Source organism: Scomber japonicus, chromosome 13 (assembly GCF_027409825.1).
Source record: "Scomber japonicus isolate fScoJap1 chromosome 13, fScoJap1.pri, whole genome shotgun sequence".
NCBI classification, from domain to species: domain Eukaryota; kingdom Metazoa; phylum Chordata; class Actinopteri; order Scombriformes; family Scombridae; genus Scomber; species Scomber japonicus.
The window spans coordinates 362299-389158 of record NC_070590.1 but is presented as its reverse complement, the minus strand read 5'-3'; the positions used below and the strand labels follow the sequence as shown (position 1 = coordinate 389158).

General features: G+C 42.1%; 1 protein-coding gene across 1 annotated transcript in view; it reads right to left on the bottom strand.

Moving 5' to 3' along the window:
• LOC128371832 (A disintegrin and metalloproteinase with thrombospondin motifs 2-like) overlaps positions 1–23832 on the bottom strand; it is a 30733-nt gene extending 6901 nt beyond the window's left edge. Inside the window, 10 exon segments of the mRNA XM_053332213.1 lie at positions 1079–1211; positions 1297–1440; positions 2760–2865; positions 4496–4649; positions 5962–6045; positions 6288–6371; positions 6473–6573; positions 13457–13628; positions 16589–16998; positions 23666–23832. Coding sequence (XP_053188188.1) covers positions 1079–1211; positions 1297–1440; positions 2760–2865; positions 4496–4649; positions 5962–6045; positions 6288–6371; positions 6473–6573; positions 13457–13628; positions 16589–16998; positions 23666–23750 — 1473 coding nt within the window. The 5' untranslated portion in view covers positions 23751–23832.
• Positions 23833–26860: the final 3028 nt, after the last annotated feature.

Sequence of the window (26860 nt, the reverse complement as noted above, 5' to 3'; positions counted from 1 at the left end):
ACACACACACACACACACACACACACACAGGGTTAAACTGGTCTCAGAGCAGCATGTTGGACAGTGAACAGTCGTGGTCTTTATTTGTTTAAACGGATCCTGATGAACTTTGATGACATCATCGAATGTTTCTGGAGTAACGTCCAGAACACATCAGACCCGAAGTATCCGTTAATCGTTTCCAGCTGATCTCTGAACGTGTTGTTCTGCTCTAACTCATATTTATGTTAGACTCACTTCTTTATTGTAGCTTTCGGGGATAGTTTCTTTATTTCGTCTACATCACAAACAAACCAACAAACCTTTCTCTTTTCTTTCTGCTTCAGTTTTTCTGTTTAACTGGAAACAGACTGAAATATTTTCACTTGTTTTAAAGTTTTAAAGTTTTAAAGTTTCTTTAGTAACAAATGTTTGGTGACCTGAGTGAGTTCATCTCTGCTGCCTGGTGTTTGAGTCTCAGGTTCAGGGTTCATGTTGACTCCTCTGGGCTCCAGTTCAACTGATAAGGGTTCATTTTTATTTTCTCTTTTACTGTCATTTTATTTCAGGTAGACAGAGAGACAGACAGTCAGACAAGTAGACAGGTAAACAGACAGACAGGTAGACAGACAGGTAGACAGACAGACAGGTGGACAGACAGACAGGTGAGCATACAGACAGACAGACAGACAGGTAGACAGGTAGACAGACAGACAGGTAGACAGACAGACAGACAGACAGACGAGCATACAGACAGACAGACAGACAGGTAGACAGACAGACAGACAGACAGACAGGTAGACAGACAGACAGACAGACAGACAGGTGAGCATACAGACAGACAGACAGACAGGTAGACAGACAGACAGGTAGACAGACAGATAGACAGACAGGTAGACAGACAGACAGACAGACAGACAGGTAGAAAGACAGACAGACAGAGAGACAGACAGGTAGACAGACAGACAGACAAGTAGACAGACAGGTAGACAGAGAGACAGACAGACGGACAGACAGGTAGACAGACAGACAGACAGACAGAGAGACAGACAGGTAGACAGACAGGTAGACAGACAGACAGACAGACAGGTAGACCTACTGCAGTACAGGTGCTGTATCCCGGTCCAAAGTCAAAGCGGCACTGTTGGTCCATGGAGTACTGGAAGCCCGGCAGCTGAGGCTGAGCCGGCCACTCATGGTTGAACGGGTCGTCACGGAGACAGTCGTACGTACTGAAGAGACAGACACATGAACGGGTCGTCACGGAGACAGTCGAACGTACTGAAGATAAATAAATCTGTACTATATAATCAGTACTTGAGGTATTTGTGCAGCTCCCTCCAGCTGCAGCGGGACCAGTGGTACCGATGGAAGGTGGCCTGAACCTGCGGAGACATGATGCTTCCCAGCGGGACGTCGTCTCCGCAGTCGTTGGCCTCGCCGTCGTGCTCCATGCCCAACCTGAGACACACACCGACATGCACTCTGAGCAAAGGTCAAAGGTCACCTGTCTTAACTCAAGGAGGAAGTGCTTTAAACCTGCTTTCTCTCTAGTGGCCAGAGGGGGCGACTCCACCTGTTCCAATAACAAGTCTCTTTATTACCTGAGTGAACTTTCTGCTCTTCAGTTTATTGTCTCATTCATTCGTTTCAAGTCTTCAATAAAACACAACGTTACGATCCGTTTGAAGTAAAACAGACAAAAAAGCAGCTTCAGGGTGTGGTTACTTTCTGATTGACAAGCTGCTACCATGGTGACAATGCTGGTAATGTTACGTAACCGCGGTGACAACGCTGATAACGTTACGTAACCGCGGTGACAACGCTGATAACGTTACGTAACCGCGGTGACAACGCTGATAACGTTACGTAACCATGGAGACGACGCTGATAACGTTACGTAACCGCGGTGACAACGCTGATAACGTTACGTAACCGCGGTGACAACGCTGATAACGCTACGTAACCGCGGTGACAACGCTGATAACGTTACGTAACCGCGGTGACAACGCTGATAACGTTACGTAACCGCGGTGACAACGCTGATAACGATACGTAACCGTGGTGACAACGCTGATAACGTTACGTAACCGTGGTGACAACGCTGATAACGATACGTAACCGTGGTGACAACGGTGACACCGCTGATAACCCTACGTAACCGTGGTGACACCGCTGATAACGCTATGTAACCGTGGTGACAACGCTGATAACGCTACGTAACATAACCGCGGTGACAACACTGATAACACTACGTAACCGTGGTGACAACGCTGATAACGCTACGTAACCGTGGTGACACCGCTGATAACGCTACGTAACGTAACCGCGGTGACAACACTGATAACGTAACTGCGGTGACAATGTTACGTAACCGCGGCGACAATGCTGCTAACGTTACGTAACCGCGGCGACAACGCTGATAACGTAACGTAACCGCGGCAACAACGCTGATAACGTAGCGTAACCATGGTGACAACGCTGATAACGTTACGTAACCACGCCGACAACGCTGAACCGTGGTTGAACTCAAAGATCCTCTGAGGAGTCGGATGGTCAGTTTTTCTCATAAGTACATTTTCTCTGAATGGTTTTAAGCCTGTTTTCACTGGTGAAAATTAATATTAGTATCATCACTATAAAAACATCATGTTAACCTTCAAACCAGCAGACCAGTGTGTGTGTGTGTGTGTGTGTATGTGTGTGTGTGTGTGTGTGTGTAAATGTGTGTGTGTGTAAATGTGTGTGTGTGTGTAAATGTGTGTGTGTGTGTGTCTCACACGTGTCCTGTTTCGTGAGCAGCTACGAAAGCCGAAGAAAAACCGTCCTCGAAGACGAGGACACAACTCCGATGGAGACGACACATTCCTGTCACTGGAGCATAACCTGCAGAGGGGTCAGAGGTCAGGGGTCAGAGGTCAGGGGTCAGGGGTCAGCAGCAGGTGTCTTTGTGTCAGTAGTAAAAGAAGAAACAGACGTACTAAAAGAGGTAAAAGAGGTGAGGTTAACATTCTAGCTGGTTCATTAGTGAGTTAAGTGTTATATAATTCTGCCACCAGGTGGAGCTGCAGAGTCAGAGACCAGTTATGAAAGCAGAGAAGAAGAAAACGGTTCAGTGTTATACTCAGTGTGAGAGTGGCAGCTATTATGTCAGACAGATATAAATGTATATATGTGTCTGGTTTATTTAACAGCTGAGTAAACAGCAGCTGTTCTGCTACATCAGGCCCAGGATTTGTTTTTTTTTCCCTTTAGTACTAGCAGTATTAGCAGTAGTAGCAGCAGTAGTACTAGCACCCAGTAGTATTAGCAGTAGTAGCAGTAGTATTAGCAGTAGTATTAGCAGTAGTAGCAGTAGTACTAGCAGTAGTAGTAGTATTAGCAGTAGTACTAGCAGTAGTAGCAGTAGTATTAGCAGTAGTAGCAATAGTACTAGCAGTAGTAGCAGTATTAGCAGTAGTACTAGCAGTACTAGCAGTAGTACTAGCAGTAGTAGCAGTAGTACTAGCAGTAGTAGCAGTAGTAGCAGTAGTACTAGCAGTAGTAGCAGCAGTAGTAGCAGTAGTATTAGCAGTAGTAGCAGTAGTAGCAGTAGTAGCAGTAGTACTAGCAGTAGTAGCAGTAGTACTAGCAGTAGTAGCAGTAGTATTAGCAGTACTAGCAGTAGTATTAACAGTAGTAGCAGTAGTACTAGCAGTACTAGCAGTAGTAGCAGTAGTATTAGCAGTACTAGCAGTAGTATTAACAGTAGTAGCAGTAGTACTAGCAGTAGTAGCAGTAGTAGCAGTAGTATTAGCAGTAGTAGCAGTAGTACTAGCAGTAGTAGCAGTAGTAGCAGTAGTACTAGCAGTAGTAGCAGTAGTACTAGCAGTAGTAGCAGTAGTATTAGCAGTACTAGCAGTAGTATTAACAGTAGTAGCAGTAGTACTAGCAGTACTAGCAGTAGTAGCAGTAGTACTAGTAGTAGTAGCAACAGTAGCAGTAGTACTAGCAGTAGTAGCAGTAGCAGCAGTACTAGCAGTATTAGCAGTAGTACTAGCAGTAGCAGTAGTACTAGCAGTATTAGCAGTAGTACTAGCAGTAGTAGCAGTAGTACTAGCAGTAGTATTAGCAGTAGCAGCAGTAGTACTAGCAGTAGTAGCAGTAGTAGTAGCAGTATTAGCAGTAGTAGCAGTAGTACTAGCAGTAGTAGCAGTAGTACTAGCAGTAGTACTAGCAGTAGTAGCAGTATTAGTAGTACTAGCAGTAGTACTAGCAGTATTAGCAGTAGTAGCAGTAGTACTAGCAGTATTAGCAGTAGTAGCAATAGTACTAGCAGTAGTAGCAGTAGTAGCAGTAGTACTAGCAGTAGTAGTACTAGCAGTATTAGCAGTATTAGCAGTAGTACTAGCAGTAGTAGCAGTATTAGCAGTAGTAGCAGTAGTAGCAGTAGTACTAGCAGTAGTAGCAGTATTAGCAGTAGTACTAGCAGTATTAGCAGTAGTAGCAGTAGTACTAGCAGTAGTAGCAGTAGTACCCTGCATGCCGGACGGCCCGAACTCCTGCCTGGTCAGGTAGATGGTGTGATCGTGCTGCTCAGCGTGAGTCTGTTCTCTCTGCTGCAGATAGGACCAGCCGCACACGTTCTCCAGACTCTTCTGAGGGTTCCCCACAGAGATCAGCTCCTGGGACTGAAGCAGGGTCAGCGTTAGGCTGCTGGGTTTGGACCTCACCACAGTAACAGGGTCATGTTTGATGTTAGCATCCTCCCTGACCTCATTGATCTACACTATACTGCCAAAAGTATTGGCTCACCGGCCTTGACTTGAATCCAGATGTTTAATATGACGTCGGTCCCTTTGCAGCTAGAACAGCTTCAACTCTTCTGGGAAAGCTTTCCACAAGGTTTAGGAGTGTTTATGGGAATGTTTGACCGTTCTTCCAGAAGCACATTTGTGAGGTCACACACTGATGTTGGACCAGAAGGCCTCAGTCTGCTCTGATTCATCCCAAAGCTGTTCTATCAGGTTGAGGTCAGGACTCTGTGCAGGCCAGTCAAGTTCATCACACCAAACTCTCTCATGTCTTTATGGACCTTGTTCATGTTGGAACAGGAAGAGTTAGGGTTCCCCATGTAGGAACAGGAAGGGTTAGGGTTCCCCATGTTGGAACAGGAAGGGTTAGGGTTCCCCATGTTGGAACAGGAAGGGTTAGGGTTCCCCATGTTGGAACAGGAAGGGTTAGGGTTCCCCATGTAGGAACAGGAAGGGTTAGGGTTCCCCAAACTGTTCCCACAAAGTTGGGAGTATTCAGAGTTCCTTTCCCTGGAACTAAGGGGCCAAGTCCAGCACCATAATCCCTCCACCAAACTTTACACTTGGCACAATGTAGTCAGACCAGTACCGTTCCCATGGCAACCGCCAAACCCAGACTCAATTCTTCCCTCCAGAGAACGGTTCTCCACTGCTCATAGAGTCCAGTAGTAGCTGCTTTACACCATGAAACCCATGAAGCTGTCTACACTCTGCTCTTCATCTGAAGGCCTCATGAAGTTTGGAGGTCCGCTGACCCGCTCCGTCAGTTTACGTGACCAACCACTTCCTGCTGAGTTGCTGTCGTTCCCAATCACTTCCACTTTGTTATAACACTGACAGTTGACTGTGGAATACCTATCACAGGGTTAGGGTTAGGGTTAGGTACAGGTGGCCTAACCCTATCACAGGGTTCTGGTCTGCATGCCTCGCTGCTTGATGTTGTTCACCTGTATCCATGGAAGTGGAACAGATTTCTATTATTTGGATGGATGAGTGAATACTTTTGGCAATATAGTGTATCTCATTGTGAGATATACTGAGTTCAGTCCAAAGCTACATGAAGCTACACTGCTAACCTGCTCACTTGCTAACCTGCTAACCTGCTAACCTGCTTCATTAAACAGCTTCAGCTTATTCATGTGTGACATTACTTTAAATGATAGATGAAGTGAGGATGCTGCTGTCTGACCTTTATTGGAGACAACATGATGATCCTGACCAGGACCACGTTGATGTTCGCTCCCAGTGAATGATCCTGATAGATCTCATTAACCTGGAACACACACACACACACACACACACACACACACACACACAGACCCACATGCTGAGGTTAAAGCTCTGGATGTTGACATCATCACATGGACCGCTTCATGTTCCAGTTAGAGAGGATCACTGTTTCCATGACGACGGTCCACGTGATAACTTCTACCCATTACTGAGGTATCATCATCATCACCATCATCACCATCATCACCATCATCATCATCATCAGTGAATAAAGGTTTCACTCACTATGTTCATCAGTGTCAGCAGATATTTCTGAATATGATCTCGTCCGTGGAAAAGAAGAACAGAATAATCCACCGCTAACAAAACCTGCAGGAGGAGAAACACTTATATTACTATATATATATACATATATATGTTATTATTACTTCTATATTAAACATTATTACCTATATATTAAACATTATTACCTCTATATTAAACAGTTCGGCCTCTTCGATGTAGCGTCGCTGTCTAGCAGAGCTGGATTTCGTCAGGTTCTGCTTCAGGTTCAAAGATCCTAGAAGAGGACCTGAAACACAGAGATCAGGGTCAGGGGTTAGGGTCAGAAACTGTATATAGAGTTAGGGTTAGGGTGGGGGGGTGGTGGTGGGGGGGGGGGGGGGGGGGGTTAGGGTCAGTAACTGTGAGGAGTTTAAAGTCATTCACTTTCTACACTGATAGAAATATAATGTAGAAATGTGTAAATATAATATTATATAACGGCTCATCTCCAGATTTGAAAGCTTTTGTTTTTATTGTAGGCCTAAAGGTGTTTGGTGTCCCTCATGGGGAGGGGGCATCATGGGGGGGGGGGGGGGGGGGGGGGATCATGGGGTGGATTCTAAATCTGTCAGCACACAAAACAACAGTAAATTATATTCCTTCATTTCCTTGTAAACAAAGTAAATTCATCATCACAGTAACAAAAGGTCCAAAGAACAAAAAGGAACAAACATATAATACTATAATACTGCTATACTACTATAACACTATACTGTAATATTTGGTTCATTAATAATAATAATAATAATAATAATAATGAATAACTCAGATTATAAACCAGGTTGTCTGGTTGTTGTTCCGCTGCTCTGAGCAGTGAGGGAGGGTCAGAGGTCAGGGGTCAGGAGGTTTATGAGGCTGAGACTCTGAACCAGGAACAGATGTGAACCGACAGGAACAGGAAGCAGAACGAATGTCAGGGTCAATGTCATGTTTCATGTTTAATGTGCTGTGTTCTGATTGGCTGGCCCTGCAGGCCGCAGCGATGCTGTGTTCTGATTGGCTGGCCCTGCTTGCTCTAGTGATGGGAACAGCAGCTCTTTTTACTGAATCTCTAGAATCCGTTCATTAAAATGATTCATTCACCGAGTCGTTCAGTGCTCTCCAACTTCCTGAACTGATAAACAGCCAAATGATCCGTCATTCAGTTCATGATTCAGCCCTGAGGTTCACGTTCACTTACTGAGGTTCACGTTCACTGAGGTTCACGTTCACTGAGGTTCACGTTCACACTGAGGTTCACGTTCACCGAGGTTCACGTTCTCTTACTGAGGTTCACGTTCACTTACTGAGGTTCACGTTCACTGAGGTTCACGTTCACACAGAGGTTCACGTTCACTTACTGAGGTTCACGTTCACCGAGGTTCACGTTCTCTTACTGAGGTTCACGTTCACTTACTGAGGTTCACGTTCACTGAGGTTCACGTTCACACAGAGGTTCACGTTCACTTACTGAGGTTCACGTTCACCGAGGTTCACGTTCTCTTACTGAGGTTCACGTTCTCTTACCGAGGTTCACGATCACTCACCGAGGTTCACGTTCGCCGACCGAGGTTCACGTTCGCCGACCGAGGTTCACGTTCGCCGACCGAGGTTCACGGTCGCCGACCGAGGTTCACGGTCGCCGACCGAGGTTCACGGTCGCCGACCGAGGTTCACGGTCGCCGACCGAGGTTCACGGTCGCCGACCGAGGTTCACGTTCGCCGACCGAGGTTCACGTTCGCCGACCGAGGTTCACGTTCACTGACGAGAGACGCAGCGATGCTTATACATGCACTAAAATGATTACACGGTGAAAGTGTCCTCTGTGCACAGTAACATAACATGATGCTACACAGATGTTAGCAACACAGTGAGACAGGTTTCCATGGCAGCAGGATGTGAGACAGGTTTCCATGGCAGCAGGATGTGAGACAGGTTTCCATGGCAGCAGGATGTGAGACAGGTTGCCATGGCAGCAGGATGTGAGACAGGTTGCCATGGCAGCAGCAGACCCTAACATGCAGCTTCGGTCCAGATGTGCTCAGGTCTGTAAACAACAACATGTTTAACGTCCAACATCTGTTCGGATCAGTTTGGATCTGTTCGGATCTGCGGTTCAGGAAGTGACATCACAGATCAGACACAGACGCTGCGGCCCGAGGCCCGGAGGAAGTGACATCACAGACACAGACGCTGCGGCCCGAGGCCCGGCGGGGGGATCTCAGGTCAAATCAAAGTCTCTCCTGATTGGCTGACGCTGTGTGAAGACACGCTGTGACCGAGAGGACGAGCGAGTCTGGAGTTCAATGATCCATCATCTCTGAACCCCCCCCCCCCCCCACAGTCCCCCCCCCCCCACACACACACACACACACACACACACACACTCCCCCCCCCACACACACACACCTCAACCCCCCCCCACACACACTCCCCCCCCCCCACACACACACACACCTCAACCCCCCCCACACACACACTCCCCCCCCACACACACACACACACACTCCAACCCCCCCCCACACACACACACAGATACACTCCCCCCCACACACACACACACACTCCAACCCCCCCCACACACTGCCCCCCCACACACACACACTCCCCACACACACACCCCCCACCCCCCCAAAAAAAACCCTGAAACACTGAGACTGCCACGTCGCAGCTGTGTGTGTCTGTGTGTGTGTGTGTGTGTGTGTGTGTGTGTCTGTGTGTGTGTGTGTGTGTCTATGTGTGTGTGTGTGTGTGTCTGTGTGTGTGTGTGTGTGTGTGTGTGTGTGTGTGTGCAGCTCTGCCAAGTTTCCTGGAACAGTTTCTGTGTTTTCAGTTTGATTCTTTCCTTCTGCACATTTATTGAAGTTTTTTACACTGTAAAAAAACAAAGTTCACTTCAGTTCAGTGTGAAGGTCTTCATGTCTCTGTGTGTTAGTGTTCAGACCTCACACTCGTCTAAACTACCACTAACTACTAGATCAACATGTTCAGTTTCTCTGAGTAATATGAGATATTAATCATAACTATGACATCTGTGTCATTATTTATTTATTTTATCTTTCTGATTAACTCAGTGAACTTCCTGTTGAGCAACTTATGATGTTTTATTTCTCGCAGCCACAGAGTTGAAGGAAAGGTCTTTGGATGAGTTCGTAACTCAATACTGCTGACTCAGAGTTATTAAGTACTAGTACCTCTAACTGTACTACAGTAAAGTACTAGTACCTCTAACTGTACTACAGTAAAGTACTAGTACCTCAAACTGTACTACAGTAAAGTATTAGTACCTCTAACTGGACTACAGTAAAGTACTAGTACCTCTAACTGTACTACAGTAAAGTACTAGTACCTCAAACTGTACTACAGTAAAGTATTAGTACCTCTAACTGTACTACAGTAAAGTACTAGTACCTCAAACTGTACTACAGTAAAGTATTAGTACCTCTAACTGTACTACAGTAGAGTACTAGTACCTCTAACTGTACTACAGTATAGTACTAGTACCTCAAACTGTACTACAGTAAAGTATTAGTACCTCTAACTGTACTACAGTATAGTACTAGTACCTCAAACTGTACTACAGTATAGTACTAGTACCTCTAACTGTACTACAGTAAAGTACTAGTACCTCAAACTGTACTACAGTAAAGTATTAGTACCTCTAACTGTACTACAGTATAGTACTAGTACCTCTAACTGTACTACAGTAAAGTACTAGTACCTCTAACTGTACTACAGTAAAGTACAAGTACCTCTAACTGTACTACAGTAAAGTATTAGTACCTCTAACTGTACTACAGTAAAGTACTACAGTATAGTACTAGTACCTCTAACTGTACTACAGTAAAGTACTAGTACCTCTAACTGTACTACAGTAAAGTACTAGTACCTCAAACTGTACTACAGTAAAGAACTAGTACCTCTAACTGTACTACAGTAAAGTACTAGTACCTCTAACTGTACTACAGTAAAGTACTAGTACCTCAAACTGTACTACAGTAAAGTATTAGTACCTCAGACTGTACTGCACATGGGGGAACATTCTCTGAGGAGGAACATCTGGAATAAACCACAGATATACACTATATTCGTTTCTGCATCGAGCCTTACATCATGAAAGAGATCAAAGAGCATTAGCAGAAAGAAATGAGCTTTTAAGAACAATGACCAGCTGCTGTTAAGAGATGCTCAATCACAGACTGATTTAGCTCTGATTGTGCATCCTGAAACAACACAGGACGACATGAGAGAATCAGAAACTATGGGACTCCGTGAAAACCGAAGGAACCGTGATATGTAAGGGACGAGCTATTAACTGGTTTTATAAAAGGTTTGATGCTCAACATTTCTCAGCAGAGGGTTAGGGTTAGCCTTTTGGCTAACGTTCCCACCAATGGAGTAGACTCTTCATTGAGCCCAAAGAGGTGGAATCTGTTGTTAAGTGTAACACTAATAAGGCCACTGGAGCTTCTCTGCATCTGTGTTGAAATCATGTGCAGAGGAACTAACTCCTGCCTGGCGCTCCATGTTTCAGAGGTCTGTGAATACCAGTACTGTCCCAGTACTATACCAGTACTATACCAGTACTGAACCAGTACTATACCAGTACTATACCAGTAATGTACCAGTACTATACCAGTACTGAACCAGTACTATACCAGTACTATACCAGTACTATACCAGTACTATACCAGTACTGAACCAGTACTATACCAGTACTATACCAGTACTATACCAGTACTGAACCACTACTATACCAGTACTGAACCAGTAATGAACCAGTACTGAACCAGTACTATACCAGTACTATACCAGTACTGTACCAGTACTGAACCAGTACTATACCAGTACTATACCAGTACTGAACCAGTACTATACCAGTACTGAACCAGTACTATACCAGTACTATACCAGTACTATACCAGTAATGTACCAGCAATCAGGAAGAGAGCAGTTATCACGCCTGTGCCCTAAAGACTGTAACCATCACAGACCCGCTGCATAATAACGTGAGTTAACGTAAGATAACGTGATGTAACGTGATGTAACGTGAGTTAACGTAAGATAACGTGATGTAACGTAAGATAACGTGATGTAACGTAAGATAACGTGATGTAACGTAAGATAACGTGAGATAACGTGATGTAACGTGATGTAACGTAAGATAACGTGATGTAACGTAAGATAACGTGATGTAACGTAAGATAACGTGATGTAACGTGAGATAACGTGATGTAACGTAAGATAACGTGATGTAACGTAAGATAACGTGATGTAACGTAAGATAACGTGAGATAACGTGATGTAACGTAAGATAACGTGATGTAACGTGAGACAACGTGATGTAACGTGAGATAACGTGATGTAACGTAAGATAACGTGATGTAACGTAAGATAACGTGAGATAACGTGATGTAACGTAAGATAACGTGATGTAACGTAAGATAACGTGATGTAACGTAAGATAACGTGAGATAACGTGATGTAACGTAAGATAACGTGATGTAACGTGAGATAACGTGATGTAACGTGATGTAACGTAAGATAACGTGATGTAACGTAAGATAACGTGAGATAACGTGATGTAACGTAAGATAACGTGATGTAACGTGAGATAACGTGATGTAACGTGAGATAACGTGATGTAACGTGATGTAACGTGAGTTAACGTAAGATAACGTAAGATAACGTGATGTAACGTGAGATAACGTGATGTAACGTGATGTAACGTGATGTAACGTAAGATAACGTGATGTAACGTAAGATAACGTGATGTAACGTAAGACAACGTGAGATAACGTGATGTAACGTAAGATAACGTGATGTAACGTGAGATAACGTAAGATAACGTGATGTAACGTGAGATAATGTAAGATAACGTGATGTAACGTAAGATAACGTGATGTAACGTGAGATAACGTAAGATAACGTGATGTAACGTAAGATAACGTGATGTAACGTGAGATAACGTGATGTAACGTAAGATAACGTGATGTAACGTAAGATAACATGAGATAACGTGATGTAACGTAAGATAACGTGATGTAACGTGAGATAACGTGATGTAACGTGATGTAACGTAAGATAACGTGATGTAACGTAAGATAACGTGAGATAACGTGATGTAACGTAAGATAACGTGATGTAACGTGAGATAACGTGATGTAACGTGAGATAACGTGATGTAACGTGATGTAACGTGAGTTAACGTAAGATAACGTAAGATAACGTGATGTAACGTGAGATAACGTGATGTAACGTGATGTAACGTGATGTAACGTAAGATAACGTGATGTAACGTAAGATAACGTGATGTAACGTAAGACAACGTGAGATAACGTGATGTAACGTAAGATAACGTGATGTAACGTGAGATAACGTAAGATAACGTGATGTAACGTGAGATAATGTAAGATAACGTGATGTAACGTAAGATAACGTGATGTAACGTGAGATAACGTAAGATAACGTGATGTAACGTAAGATAACGTGATGTAACGTGAGATAACGTGATGTAACGTGAGATAACGTGATGTAACGTGATGTAACGTGAGATAACGTGATGTAACGTGAGATAATGTGATGTAACGTGAGATAATGTGATGTAACATGATGTAACGTGAGATAACGTGAGATAACGTGAGATAACGTGATGTAACGTGAGATAACGTGAGATAACGTGATGTAACGTGAGATAACGTGAGATAACGTGATGTAACGTGATGTAACGTGAGATAACGTGATGTAACGTGAGATAACGTGATGTAACGTGATGTAACGTGATGTAACGTGAGATAACGTGATGTAACGTGAGATAGCGTGATGTAGCGTGATGTAACGTAAGATAACGTAAGATAACGTGATGTAACGTGATGTAACGTGAGATAACGTGAGATAACGTGATGTAATGTGAGATAACGTAAGATAACGTGATGTAACGTGATGTAACGTAAGATAACGTGATGTAACGTGAGATAACGTAAGATAACGTGATGTAACGTGAGATAACGTGATGTAACGTGATGTAACGTGATGTAACGTGATGTAACGTAAGATAACGTGATGTAACGTGAGATAACGTGATGTAACGTAAGATAACGTAAGATAACGCGAGATAACGTGATGTGTTCAGTGTTTGCTAGCGTCTCACCTCGCAGGAAGTCGTCAGCAGTTTGATTGACAGCTTGTTGTTTCCTGACGGCTGAAGAACGATAAACGATGTGTCGCTGTCCTTCCTCCTCCTCGTCTTCCTCTCGTCCGGCCTTCCATCGATCCCACGGCTCGATGAAGAACTCCTCCTCCCCCGTCCGGATCAACCCTGCCTGGGACCACAGACAGCTGTAATCTAGTTTAATCTACTGTAATCCACTTTAATCTACTGTAATCTACTGTAATCCACTTTAATCTAGTTTAATCTATTGTAATCCACTTTAATCTACTTTAATCTAGTTTAATCTACTGTAATCCACTTTAATCTACTTTAATCTACTGTAATCTACTGTAATCCACTTTAATCTAGTTTAATCTATTGTAATCCACTTTAATCTACTTTAATCTAGTTTAATCTACTGTAATCCACTTTAATCTAGTTTAATCTACTGTAATCTAGTTTAATCTACTGTAATCCACTTTAATCTAGTTTAATCTAGTTTATTCTACTTTAATCTACTGTAATCCACTTTAATCTACTTTAATCTACTGTAATCTACTGTAACCACTTTGATCTACTTTAATCTACTCTAATCCACTTTAATCTACTGTAATCTACTGTAACCACTTTAATCTACTCTAATCCACTTTAATCTACTGTAACCACTTTAATCCACTTTAATCTACTGTAATCCACTTTAAGATTTCATGTTATTACAGCCTCAGTCAGCGTTATTAACGATATTACAGTCTGAGCCAGCGTTATTAACGATATTACAGCCCGAGTCAGCGTTATTAACGTTATTAACGTTATTACAGCCTGAGTCAGCGTTATTAACGATATTACAGCCTGAGTCAGCGTTATTAACGTTATTAACGTTATTACAGCCTGAGTCAGCGTTATTAACGATATTACAGCCTGAGTCAGCGTTATTAACGTTATTAACGTTATTACAGTCTGAGTCAGCGTTATTAACGTTATTAATGTTATTACAGCCCGAGTCAGCGTTATTAACGTTATTACAGTCTGAGTCAGCGTTATTAACATTATTAACGTTATTACAGTCTGAGTCAGCGTTATTAACGTTATTACAGCCTGAGTCAGCGTTATTAACGTTATTAACGTTATTACAGCCTGAGTCAGCGTTATTAACGTTATTACAGTCTGAGTCAGCGTTATTAACGTTATTAACGTTATTACAGCCTGAGTCAGCGTTATTAACGTTATTACAGCCTGAGTCAGCGTTATTAACGTTATTACAGCCTGAGTCAGCGTTATTAACGTTATTAACGTTATTACAGCCTGAGTCAGCGTTATTAACGTTATTACAGCCTGAGTCAGCGTTATTAACGTTATTACAGCCTGAGTCAGCGTTATTAACGTTATTAACGTTATTACAGCCTGAGTCAGCGTTATTAACGTTATTAACGTTATTACAGCCTGAGTCAGCGTTATTAACGTTATTACAGCCTGAGTCAGCGTTATTAACGTTATTACAGTCTGAGTCAGCGTTATTAACGTTATTAACGTTATTACAGTCTGAGTCAGCGTTATTAACGTTATTACAGTCTGAGTCAGCGTTATTAACGTTATTAACGTTATTACAGCCTGAGTCAGCGTTATTAACGTTATTAACGTTATTACAGCCTGAGTCAGCGTTATTAACGTTATTAACGTTATTACAGCCTGAGTCAGCGTTATTAACGTTATTACAGTCTGAGTCAGCGTTATTAACGTTATTACAGACTCACTGGTGACCACAGAGTTAAACTGATTTAATTACAAACATGGATCTGTTGTACGTTCTGTTTGTTTCAGGTGTTCATATTATTTTGTCCGTCTGCATATTCACACTGATATCTGTTTCTGCTCTCCGGCTGCGGTTTAACTGCAGTTACATCAGCAGCAGGAAAATATTTCTCTTTTCTTTTCCTCTCGTCAGTTTATGTCTTTTCCAACTCTCCTCATCCACTTTAAACGCCTCTCATCTTTCCTCCACATCTGGCTTCCATCAGCCGGCCGTGCTCGCGCTGTAAGAAGTGACGGTAAACTCAGACCGAGCTGCTCTCGGCCAGCGGAGTTAAAGTCGCTTCAGTCCGTCGTGTTTTACAGCGGCTTCTTTCTGTCTCTGCAGGCCTGAAATCATTCCTGCTCTCACTTTCATTTACGACGTTGTGTTCAGTGCTTCTCTGCTTTCTGACGCTTTAACGGACATCTTTAAAACATTTGATTTCTATTATCTTTGTGAGTTGGAAAAGTGTCATAAAGGAACATTTTATGACTGTTATTGACGATCATCTGTAGTCTTTGCCTCGCTGAGTGGACGGCAGATGAAACCTGCAGCAGTGAAACTGTTATAATGATATTTTAATAAGTTTCCTGCGTGTCAGTGAGCTCAGTAATATATTCTCCTCATGCTGCACACTGTCTGACCTCAGTGTTAAACTCACTCTGTGGTCTCTGCTGCTCTCACTGCTGCATGTACGGAAAGCCAGAAAGCTCAAAAAGCGCTAACAGCTGTCCAAACATCTGCTGCATCAGCAGCGGAGGAGCTGCAGCTTCCTCACTGAGGATGATGAGGATATTATAACGTATTCACACCTTCATCATCTTCATCACACTGTTGTCTTTGATTAGTTTGTGACTTCTGAAATATTGATTATTATGAAGGCAGTGCACACGAGGTTAGTGTCCATGTGGTTTAGTTTAAATTTAAAGGGTTAAAATATGAAAATAAACGTATGAATAACTTCACACATTCTTTTTTTGTGGACCCAGCATCAAATTTCTGCTTTTAATCCATTTAGAGAGAATATATTAGAGGATTATGGTAAAAATGTCTAAGTGGTGTAACCATAAAAACAAAACCAACATTAAAGCTGCAAGCAGCGATGAACGCATGTCGGAACAAAAATACTAAATGTACATTTTAATAAACCTGATGCTGCTTTTAAAACTAGTTTAACTGATTTATGGATTCATAATCTTAACATTTATTATTACTGAACCATATTTAACAAATTTGTGACATTAGTCTCTGATCTCAGTCGGCCTGTAAATTTGATTTTAGAGCCAGATTTTGGTCATGTGACTCAGCGTGACTCATCATGTGACTCATCGTGTGACACCTACCAGTCCATCACAGTTGCTAATGGCGACGGACGTGTCCTCCATGTTGGACACCTCTCCTGTGTAGAAGCAGCCGGCGTCTCCTATTGGCTGTGAGTGTTTCTGGCCGGACTCCTCCCACCACTCCATGGTCGCTGTGGGGGCCACGAGCCGCGTGTTGGGCCTCAGCCTCAGGTGCAGCTGCTGACCCAACACCGTCACGTTATAGAAGAGTTCCTCCCCAGCGCCACGGCCCCCCCCTCTCCAGCCGGGCCCCGGGGACGGCGGAGTGACAGGGGGCGTGTCCTCTTGGTAGGGGGCGTGTCTTCTGACGCGATGGGGGGCGGAGACTGACGCTGACAGGAAACGCCCCTCTGAGTCCGTCCTGATTGGACGAACGACTCCGAACTCTGAGAGAACCTGATGGAGAGAATCTGAGACAGGAAGTTGAATCAGTTTCTGATGTGATATAATAGTACACTATTATATTAGTATATTAATGTAGTAGTATAGTAGCATTAGGAGCAGTAACAGAAAGAGTTAAAGGATCAGCAACAGTGGGAGACAGAGCTGAGAGCCTGATGACTCAACCTGACTGATAAAAACACACACACACACACACACACGTTAGAGCAGACTTAACAGTATCTCTGAGGAAGGAAGGCAGCAGCATGCCTATCTGAGGTCATGCTCTGGGTCAAAGGTCACACACACACACACTTACACACACACACACACACACACTTACACACACACAGAGGATATGATGAAATATGATCTGAATCCTCACATTCCTCAACCACCAGAGACGCATAAACACAAAGATTTATAGGAAAAATGTGGAGGAGAACGTTTGTCATCCAGTAGTGTTTCCATCTGTTAGTGAGTCCATTAGAACAGCACAGAACACTGGAGACACTGGGAACGCTGGGAACACTGGAGACACTGGAGACACTGGGAACACTGGGGACAGTGGAGACACTGGAGACACTGGGAACACTGGGAACACTGGGGACAGTGGAGACACTGGAGACACTGGGAACACTGGAGACACTGGGAACACTAGAGACACTGGAGACACTGGGAACACTGGGGACAGTGGAGACACTGGAGACACTGGGAACACTGGGAACACTGGGGACAGTGGAGACACTGGAGACACTGGAGACACTGGGAACACTGGAGACACTGGAGACACTGGGAACACTAGAGACACTGGAGACACTGGAGACACTGGGAACACTGGAGACACTGGGGACACTGGAGACACTGGGAACACTGGAGACACTGGGGACACTGGGAACACTGGGAGCACTGGGAACAATGAGAACACTGGGAACGTTGGGAACACTGGAGACACTGGGAATACTGGGAACACTGGAGACACTGGAGACACTGGGAACACTGGGGACACTGGGAACACTGGAGACACTGGAGACAATGAGAACACTGGGAACACTGGGAGCACTGGAGACACTGGGAGCACTGGGAGCACTGGGAACACTGGGGACACTGGAGACACTGGAGACACTGGGAACACTGGAGACACTGGGAACACTGGGAGCACTGGAGACAATGAGAACACTGGGAACACTGGGAGCACTGGAGACACTGGGAGCACTGGGAGCACTGGGAACACTGGGGACACTGGAGACACTGGAGACACTGGGAACACTGGAGACACTGGGAACACTGGGAGCACTGGAGACACTGGGAGCACTGGGAGCACTGGGAACACTGGGGACACTGGAGACACTGGAGACACTGGGAACACTGGGAACGCTGGGAGCACTGGGGACACTGGGGACACTGGAGACACTGGAGACACTGGGGACACTGGAGACACTGGAGACACTGGGAACACTGGAGACACTGGGCACAATGGGAACACTGGAGACACTGGGAACATTGGGAACACTGGAGACACTGGGAACACTGGGAACACTGCAATACTGCAGCACTACAATATTACAATACTACAGTGTCACAGTACTACAACATTACAGTACTACAATACTACAACATTACAGTACTACAATACAACAGTATTACAGCGCTACAATACTACAGTACTACAGTACTACAATACTACAATACTACAATACTACAGTATTATAGTACTACAATACTACAGTATTACAGTACTACAATACTACAGTACTACACTACTACAATACTACAGTATTACAGTACCACAATACTACAGTACTACAGTACCACAATACTACAGTACTACAGTACTACAATATTAAAGTACTACAATACTACAGTATTACAGTACTACAATACTACAGTATTACAATACTACAGTATTATAGTACTACAATATTACAGTACTACAATACTAAAATACTACAGTATTATAGTACTACAATACTACAGTATTACAGTACTACAATACTACAGTATTACAGTACTACAATACTACAATACTACAGTACTACACTACTACAATACTACAGTATAGTATAGTATTAGTAGTATCATTAGTACTGTACTGTAATACTTCATATTATAGTATTTCACTTGCATGTTACAGTAAATACACTTTGTACTCATACATACCGTCTCTATACAAGTCAATGGAGAAGTAACTTAGAGCTGCATTCTATCAAACGGCCACCAGGGGGCGACCGTCTCTATACAAGTCAATGGAGAAGTAACTTAGAGCTGCATTCTATCAAATGGCCACCAGGGGGCGACCGTCTCTATACAAGTCAATGGAGAAGTAACTTAGAGCTGCATTCTATCAAAAGGCCACCAGGGGGCGACCGTCTCTATACAAGTCAATGGAGAAGTAACTTAGAGCTGCATTCTATCAAAAGGCCACCAGGGGGCGACCGTCTCTATACAAGTCAATGGAGAAGTAACTTAGAGCTGCATTCTATCAAAAGGCCACCAGGGGGCGACCGTCTCTATACAAGTCAATGGAGAAGTAACTTAGAGCTGCACTCTATCAAAAGGCCACCAGGGGGCGATCGTCTCTATACAAGTCAATGGAGAATTCACCAACTTCTCACTTGATTTCTAACCTCAGTAAACGTTTTCAAAATGTGTTTATGGTCTCAATCGCTAGTTTAAAGCCTTCTTCAATGCAGTATGATGTTCATTTGGGACATTTTGGCCTCCCTGATTTTATATGTGACGATAAAGCAGGGTACTGCCTCATGCCCATATAAGTAGAATCCATTAGTTATTTTTCCCAGCATGCACCTGAAATTTTCAAGATGGCGCTGCCCAGATCCGAAACTATTGGCTTCCAAGCAGCAGTCCACAAACCGATGGGTGACGTCATGGATGTTACATCTGTTTTCTTTATACAGTCTGTGATACTGATAGAGTATACTGTTTACTGATAGAGTATACTGTTTACTGACACTGTTTACTGATAGAGTATACTGTTTACTGACTGTTTACTGATAGAGTATACTGTTTACTGATAGAGTACACTGTTTACTGATAGAGTATACTGTTTACTGATAGAGTATACTGTTTACTGATAGAGTATACTGTTTACTGATAGAGTATACTGTTTACTGATAGAGTACACTGTTTACTGATAGAGTATACTGTTTACTGATAGAGTATACTGTTTACTGACACTGTTTACTGATAGAGTATACTGTTTACTGATAGAGTATACTGTTTACTGACTGTTTACTGATAGAGTATGCTGTTTACTGATAGAGTATACTGTTTACTGACACTGTTTACTGATAGAGTATACTGTTTACTGATAGAGTATACTGTTTACTGATAGAGTATACTGTTTACTGATAGAGTATACTGTTTACTGACACTGTTTACTGATAGAGTATACTGTTTACTGATAGAGTATACTGTTTACTGATAGAGTACACTGTTTACTGATAGAGTATACTGTTTACTGACTGTTTACTGATAGAGTATACTGTTTACTGATAGAGTATACTGTTTACTGATAGAGTACACTGTTTACTGATAGAGTACACTGTTTACTGATAGAGTATACTGTTTACTGATAGAGTATACTGTTTACTGATAGAGTATACTGTTTACTGATAGAGTATACTGTTTACTGACACTGTTTACTGATAGAGTATACTGTTTACTGATAGAGTATACTGTTTACTGATAGAGTATACTGTTTACTGACTGTTTACTGATAGAGTATACTGTTTACTGATAGAGTATACTGTTTACTGATAGAGTACACTGTTTACTGATAGAGTACACTGTTTACTGATAGAGTATACTGTTTACTGATAGAGTATACTGTTTACTGATAGAGTATACTGTTTACTGATAGAGTATACTGTTTACTGACACTGTTTACTGATAGAGTACACTGTTTACTGATAGAGTATACTGTTTACTGATAGAGTATACTGTTTACTGATAGAGTACACTGTTTACTGATAGAGTACACTGTTTACTGATAGAGTATACTGTTTACTGATAGAGTATACTGTTTACTGATAGAGTATACTGTTTACTGATAGAGTATACTGTTTACTGATAGAGTACACTGTTTACTGATAGAGTATACTGTTTACTGATAGAGTATATTGTTTACTGATAGAGTATACTGTTTACTGATAGAGTATACTGTTTACTGACAGAGTATACTGTTTACTGATAGAGTATACTGTTTACTGATAGAGTACACTGTTTACTGATAGAGTATACTGTTTACTGATAGAGTATACTGTTTACTGATAGAGTACACTGTTTACTGATAGAGTATACTGTTTACTGATAGAGTATACTGTTTACTGACACTGTTTACTGATAGAGTATACTGTTTACTGATAGAGTATACTGTTTACTGATAGAGTACACTGTTTACTGATAGAGTATACTGTTTACTGATAGAGTATACTGTTTACTGATAGAGTACACTGTTTACTGACTGTTTACTGATAGAGTATACTGTTTACTGATAGAGTACACTGTTTACTGGCTGTTTACTGATAGAGTACACTGTTTACTGATAGAGTATACTGTTTACTGACACTGTTTACTGATAGAGTATACTGTTTACTGATAGAGTATACTGTTTACTGACACTGTTTACTGATAGAGTATACTGTTTACTGATAGAGTATACTGTTTACTGATAGAGTACACTGTTTACTGATAGAGTATACTGTTTACTGATAGAGTACACTGTTTACTGATAGAGTACACTGTTTACTGATAGAGTACACTGTTTACTGATAGAGTACACTGTTTACTGATAGAGTATACTGTTTACTGATAGAGTATACTGTTTACTGATAGAGTATACTGTTTACTGATAGAGTACACTGTTTACTGATAGAGTACACTGTTTACTGATAGAGTATACTGTTTACTGATAGAGTATACTGTTTACTGATAGAGTACACTGTTTACTGATAGAGTATACTGTTTACTGATAGAGTACACTGTTTACTGATAGAGTACACTGTTTACTGACTGTTTACTGATAGAGTATACTGTTTACTGATAGAGTATACTGTTTACTGATAGAGTATACTGTTTACTGACTGTTTACTGATAGAGTACACTGTTTACTGATAGAGTATACTGTTTACTGATAGAGTATACTGTTTACTGACACTGTTTACTGATAGAGTATACTGTTTACTGATAGAGTATACTGTTTACTGATAGAGTACACTGTTTACTGATAGAGTATACTGTTTACTGATAGAGTATACTGTTTACTGATAGAGTACACTGTTTACTGACTGTTTACTGATAGAGTATACTGTTTACTGATAGAGTACACTGTTTACTGACTGTTTACTGATAGAGTACACTGTTTACTGATAGAGTATACTGTTTACTGATAGAGTATACTGTTTACTGATAGAGTACACTGTTTACTGACTGTTTACTGATAGAGTACACTGTTTACTGATAGAGTATACTGTTTACTGATACTGTTTACTGACTGTTTACTGATAGAGTATACTGTTTACTGATAGAGTATACTGTTTACTGATAGAGTATACTGTTTACTGATAGAGTATACTGTTTACTGATAGAGTATACTGTTTACTGATAGAGTATACTGTTTACTGACTGTTTACTGATCGAGTACACTGTTTACTGATAGAGTACACTGTTTACGGATAGAGTATACTGTTTACTGATAGAGTATACTGTTTACTGATAGAGTATACTGTTTACTGATAGAGTATACTGTTTACTGACTGTTTACTGATAGAGTATACTGTTTACTGATAGAGTACACTGTTTACTGATAGAGTACACTGTTTACTGATAGAGTATACTGTTTACTGATAGAGTATACTGTTTACTGATAGAGTACACTGTTTACTGATAGAGTATACTGTTTACTGATAGAGTATACTGTTTACTGACACTGTTTACTGATAGAGTATACTGTTTACTGACTGTTTACTGATAGAGTATACTGTTTACTAATAGAGTATACTGTTTACTGACTGTTTACTGATAGAGTATACTGTTTACTGACTGTTTACTGATAGAGTATACTGTTTACTGATAGAGTATACTGTTTACTGATAGAGTATACTGTTTACTGATAGAGTACACTGTTTACTGACTGTTTACTGATAGAGTATACTGTTTACTGACTGTTTACTGATAGAGTATACTGTTTACTGATAGAGTATACTGTTTACTGATAGAGTATACTGTTTACTAATAGAGTATACTGTTTACTGATAGAGTATACTTCATAGTATAATCTATGAGTAGTACTTGTCATTCTGATGCTCTGACAGGATTCTGAGTCAGTTTCAGCTCCTGCAGGTGATGTTAGGTTCTGCTGTTTGTATGAAACACTGTTGTGCAAACGTTAGGGATGATTAGAGCAGTGTAGTAATAAGTCCAGTGGTAACTGTAGTATCAGTGTTCCAGCACCAGAGTGTCTCACCTGTTATACTCACTATAACATCAACAGTACTTCTAACTGTATCAAGCAGAAGTCACAGTAGCATCAGTAGAAGTAGTAGTAATAGTATCAGTAGTAGTAGTATCAGTAGTAGTAGTAGTAGTAGTAGTAGTAGCAGTAGTAGTAGTATCAGTAGTAGTAGTAGTAGTAGTAGTAGTAGTATCAGTAGTATATTTCCAGCAGTGTCTCACCTGTGCTGTCAGTCATGTAAACTGAGTGTAAACAGTCGATCTGCAGCAGAAACATAATCAATAATCCACAATGAAACTCGTCCATCCTAAAAAAGACTGAGATAAATAGAGAGAGACAGACTGATAAATAGAGAGACAGACTGAGAGAGAGACAGACTGAGAGAGACAGACTGGTGAATAGAGAGACAGACTGAGAGAGACAGACTGAGAGAGAGACAGACTGAGAGAGAGACAGACAGCCACAGAGACAGACTGGTGAATAGAGAGACAGACTGGTGAATAGAGAGACAGACTGGTGAATAGAGACAGACTGGTGAATAGAGAGACAGACTGATGAAGAGAGAGACAGACTGATGAAGAGAGAGACAGACTGATGAAGAGAGAGACAGACTGAGAGAGAGACAGACTGGTGAATAGAGAGACAGACAGCCACAGAGACAGACGGTCAGACTGAGAGCTGTGTGCAGACTGAACTCTCTAACAGACACTCCTCCACTCTCTCATTATCTCCTCCCTCAGTCTGTCTGTCTGTCTCTCCTCCCACCTCTGCCTCAGCCACCACTACTACTAACAGTCAGTACTACTACTAACAGTCAGTAGTACTGTTAGTACTACTGACTGTTAGTAGTAGTGCAGTACTGACAGTACTGACAGTAGTACTGCAGTATTACTGTTAATAATACTGCAGTAGTACTAATAGTAGTACTAACAGTAGTACTGCAGTATTACTGTTAATAATACTGCAGTAGAACTACTGCAGTGTTAGTACTAACAGTAGTACTAACACTGCAATACTATTACCAGTAGTACTCTGCTCTGCTGTATTTTCTCTTTGTGGTTTCAGTTCTCTCTCAGTGACCGTTTATATCCACTAGATGGAGTCAAAGAGTCAAAGAGTTAACAGATACTCTCTCTTCTTCCTCACCTGTCTGTGACTCACCTGTCTGTCTCTCACCTGTCTGTCCGTCACCTGTCTGTGTCTCACCTGCCTGTGTCTCACCTGTCTGTGTCTCACCTGCCTGTGTCTCACCTGTCTGTGTCTCACCTGCCTGTGTCTCACCTGCCTGTGTCTCACCTGCCTGTCTGTCTCTCAGCAGTACTACTACACTATACCAGATGTATTGTATTACTTTGTGAGTTTCAGAGATGGTTTCAGCATATCTCCATGTGTTCCTGTCCTTCCTCTACCTCTAACCCCATCCATCTATCTATCTATCCATCCATCCATCCATCCATCCATCCATCCTTCTATCCATAGTGTCTCTGAGCAGAAGCCCTGAAAGGAGCCAGCAGCTGTTTACGTATTTCATCTGAAGAACATCTGAGTCCACCCCAGTCCGATCTGAGCTGACTGCTGTAGGTGCTGCTGAGCAGGAAGTGAGACATTAACTTAGATGTGAAGAGATCATCGAGAGCATCAGACTATGAGCAGTGTGATCATGTCTGAGGGTTCAGCTGTGTGGTTCGGCTCTAACTCTGTAAACAGGCAGCAGATGGAAACCTGTGTTTAGCTTCTAATTATAGAACTGAAATGTTGTTTAGAGCAAACTGCAGTTTCACAAACATGTGACAAACCTCACTACAATGTGCTGGATTTATTATTTAACCAGAGTGACTGAAGCACGGTGACGTTTACACGCAGCGTCGTTACTGCTGGATCAGATCAGAGAAGGAGCTTTAAAGATGGGTCCATGTCTCTGAGAGCTGCTGCTCAGGAAAACCACAGAAATGATTCATGTCTGACTCCACAGTGTCTCTCTGACCAGATGGACCAGTTTGACCTGCAGCTCTGGAACTGGGTCTCCTGGTGAACTGGTTTCATGCTGCTGGAACATCTGAGCTCCAACACTGTCTGCTTTATGATTTCAGGTTTGTTTTTTCACACAACAGCCCTGAGGAACAAAATCTGATCATCAAAATGAAAGTAACTACTGATGATGATAATAAATAAAAAAGATGTACGTGGAGAAAATAATGCATCAAACATTAGAAACTACTCACCTAACACACTTCATCAGATATTAAAGCTCGTCATTGTTGTGACTGAAACAGGATCAATATAACAAAGACAGAAATCAACTATTTCTAACTAACACTGAAGAAAGAGAAGGAAGGACAACCAGACCGGCTCATAAAGGATCTGGACTCGTCTCTCTCCAACCCATCAAACAGAAAACTAACAAAGACAAAGAACTGAATCAACACAAACTGCTGCTGTGAATATTCAGATCTTCTCTCCATCAGTCTGGTTCAATAACTCATACTAACTCAGAGTTCCTGTCCTGCATGTTCCAGTTTCCAGCTTCTCCTTTCTAACTCACCTGATTCTAACTATGAGCTCCTTATCAAGCAGCTGAAGCTCGTTAAGGACTTGGCCATCGTTATAAATGAGCTGCTATATAAATCCTGTCCAGCAGGAGGCAGTAAGTGTGTAAGTGTGTAAGTGTGTACACGTATCACAGCACAAAGTGTTTCAGCTCAGAAACTGTTAGACGTCGTTCCTTTTATTCTCTTTCAACATTTATTTTTTAAATTTTCTTTTAATGCACATTAACCTCAAGTTAACGTCAATGGATTCATTTATAATTATATTTATATATTTCCTGTGTGTGTTATAACTGATATGTGACGTTTAGCATCATGACTGTCAGCCTGCTGCCTAACCCTGACCCTGCCTGACCCTAACCCAAACCCTAACCCTAACCCTGTGAATAAAGACACTCTGTGATATAAAGGATCACTGCTGTTTCTGCCTTCGTCTCCTTCCTGTTTCTCATCACAGACTCTCAGGACTCCAGCAGCGACTCCACGTGTGTTTATGTCTCCATGCGCCTCCATGCATCGCCAAGTGTCTCCATGAATCTCCATGCAGGATGGAGCTCTTGATCACTGCTGCATCTCCTCCATCTGTCACAGCTAACAGCAAATATAATTTGAGGCTGATTCACTGGCAGAGTAACAGACTGATGTTATATAGATATAAATGAAGCTTTTACACTGAATCAGTCCTTTTGTCTCTTTCTTTGAACAGATGGTCCTTCATGCTGAGAGAAACGCAGCCCGAGAAGCTAAATGACCCGCTCCAAATATTCTGATCATATCAGAGAGCAGCTTGAATTAGAAACAAAGAGGAAGTTTCTGGCACAACTTCACCTTCTTTCACAGAGCATGGAGAAAGAGAAACAGTCCCAACGA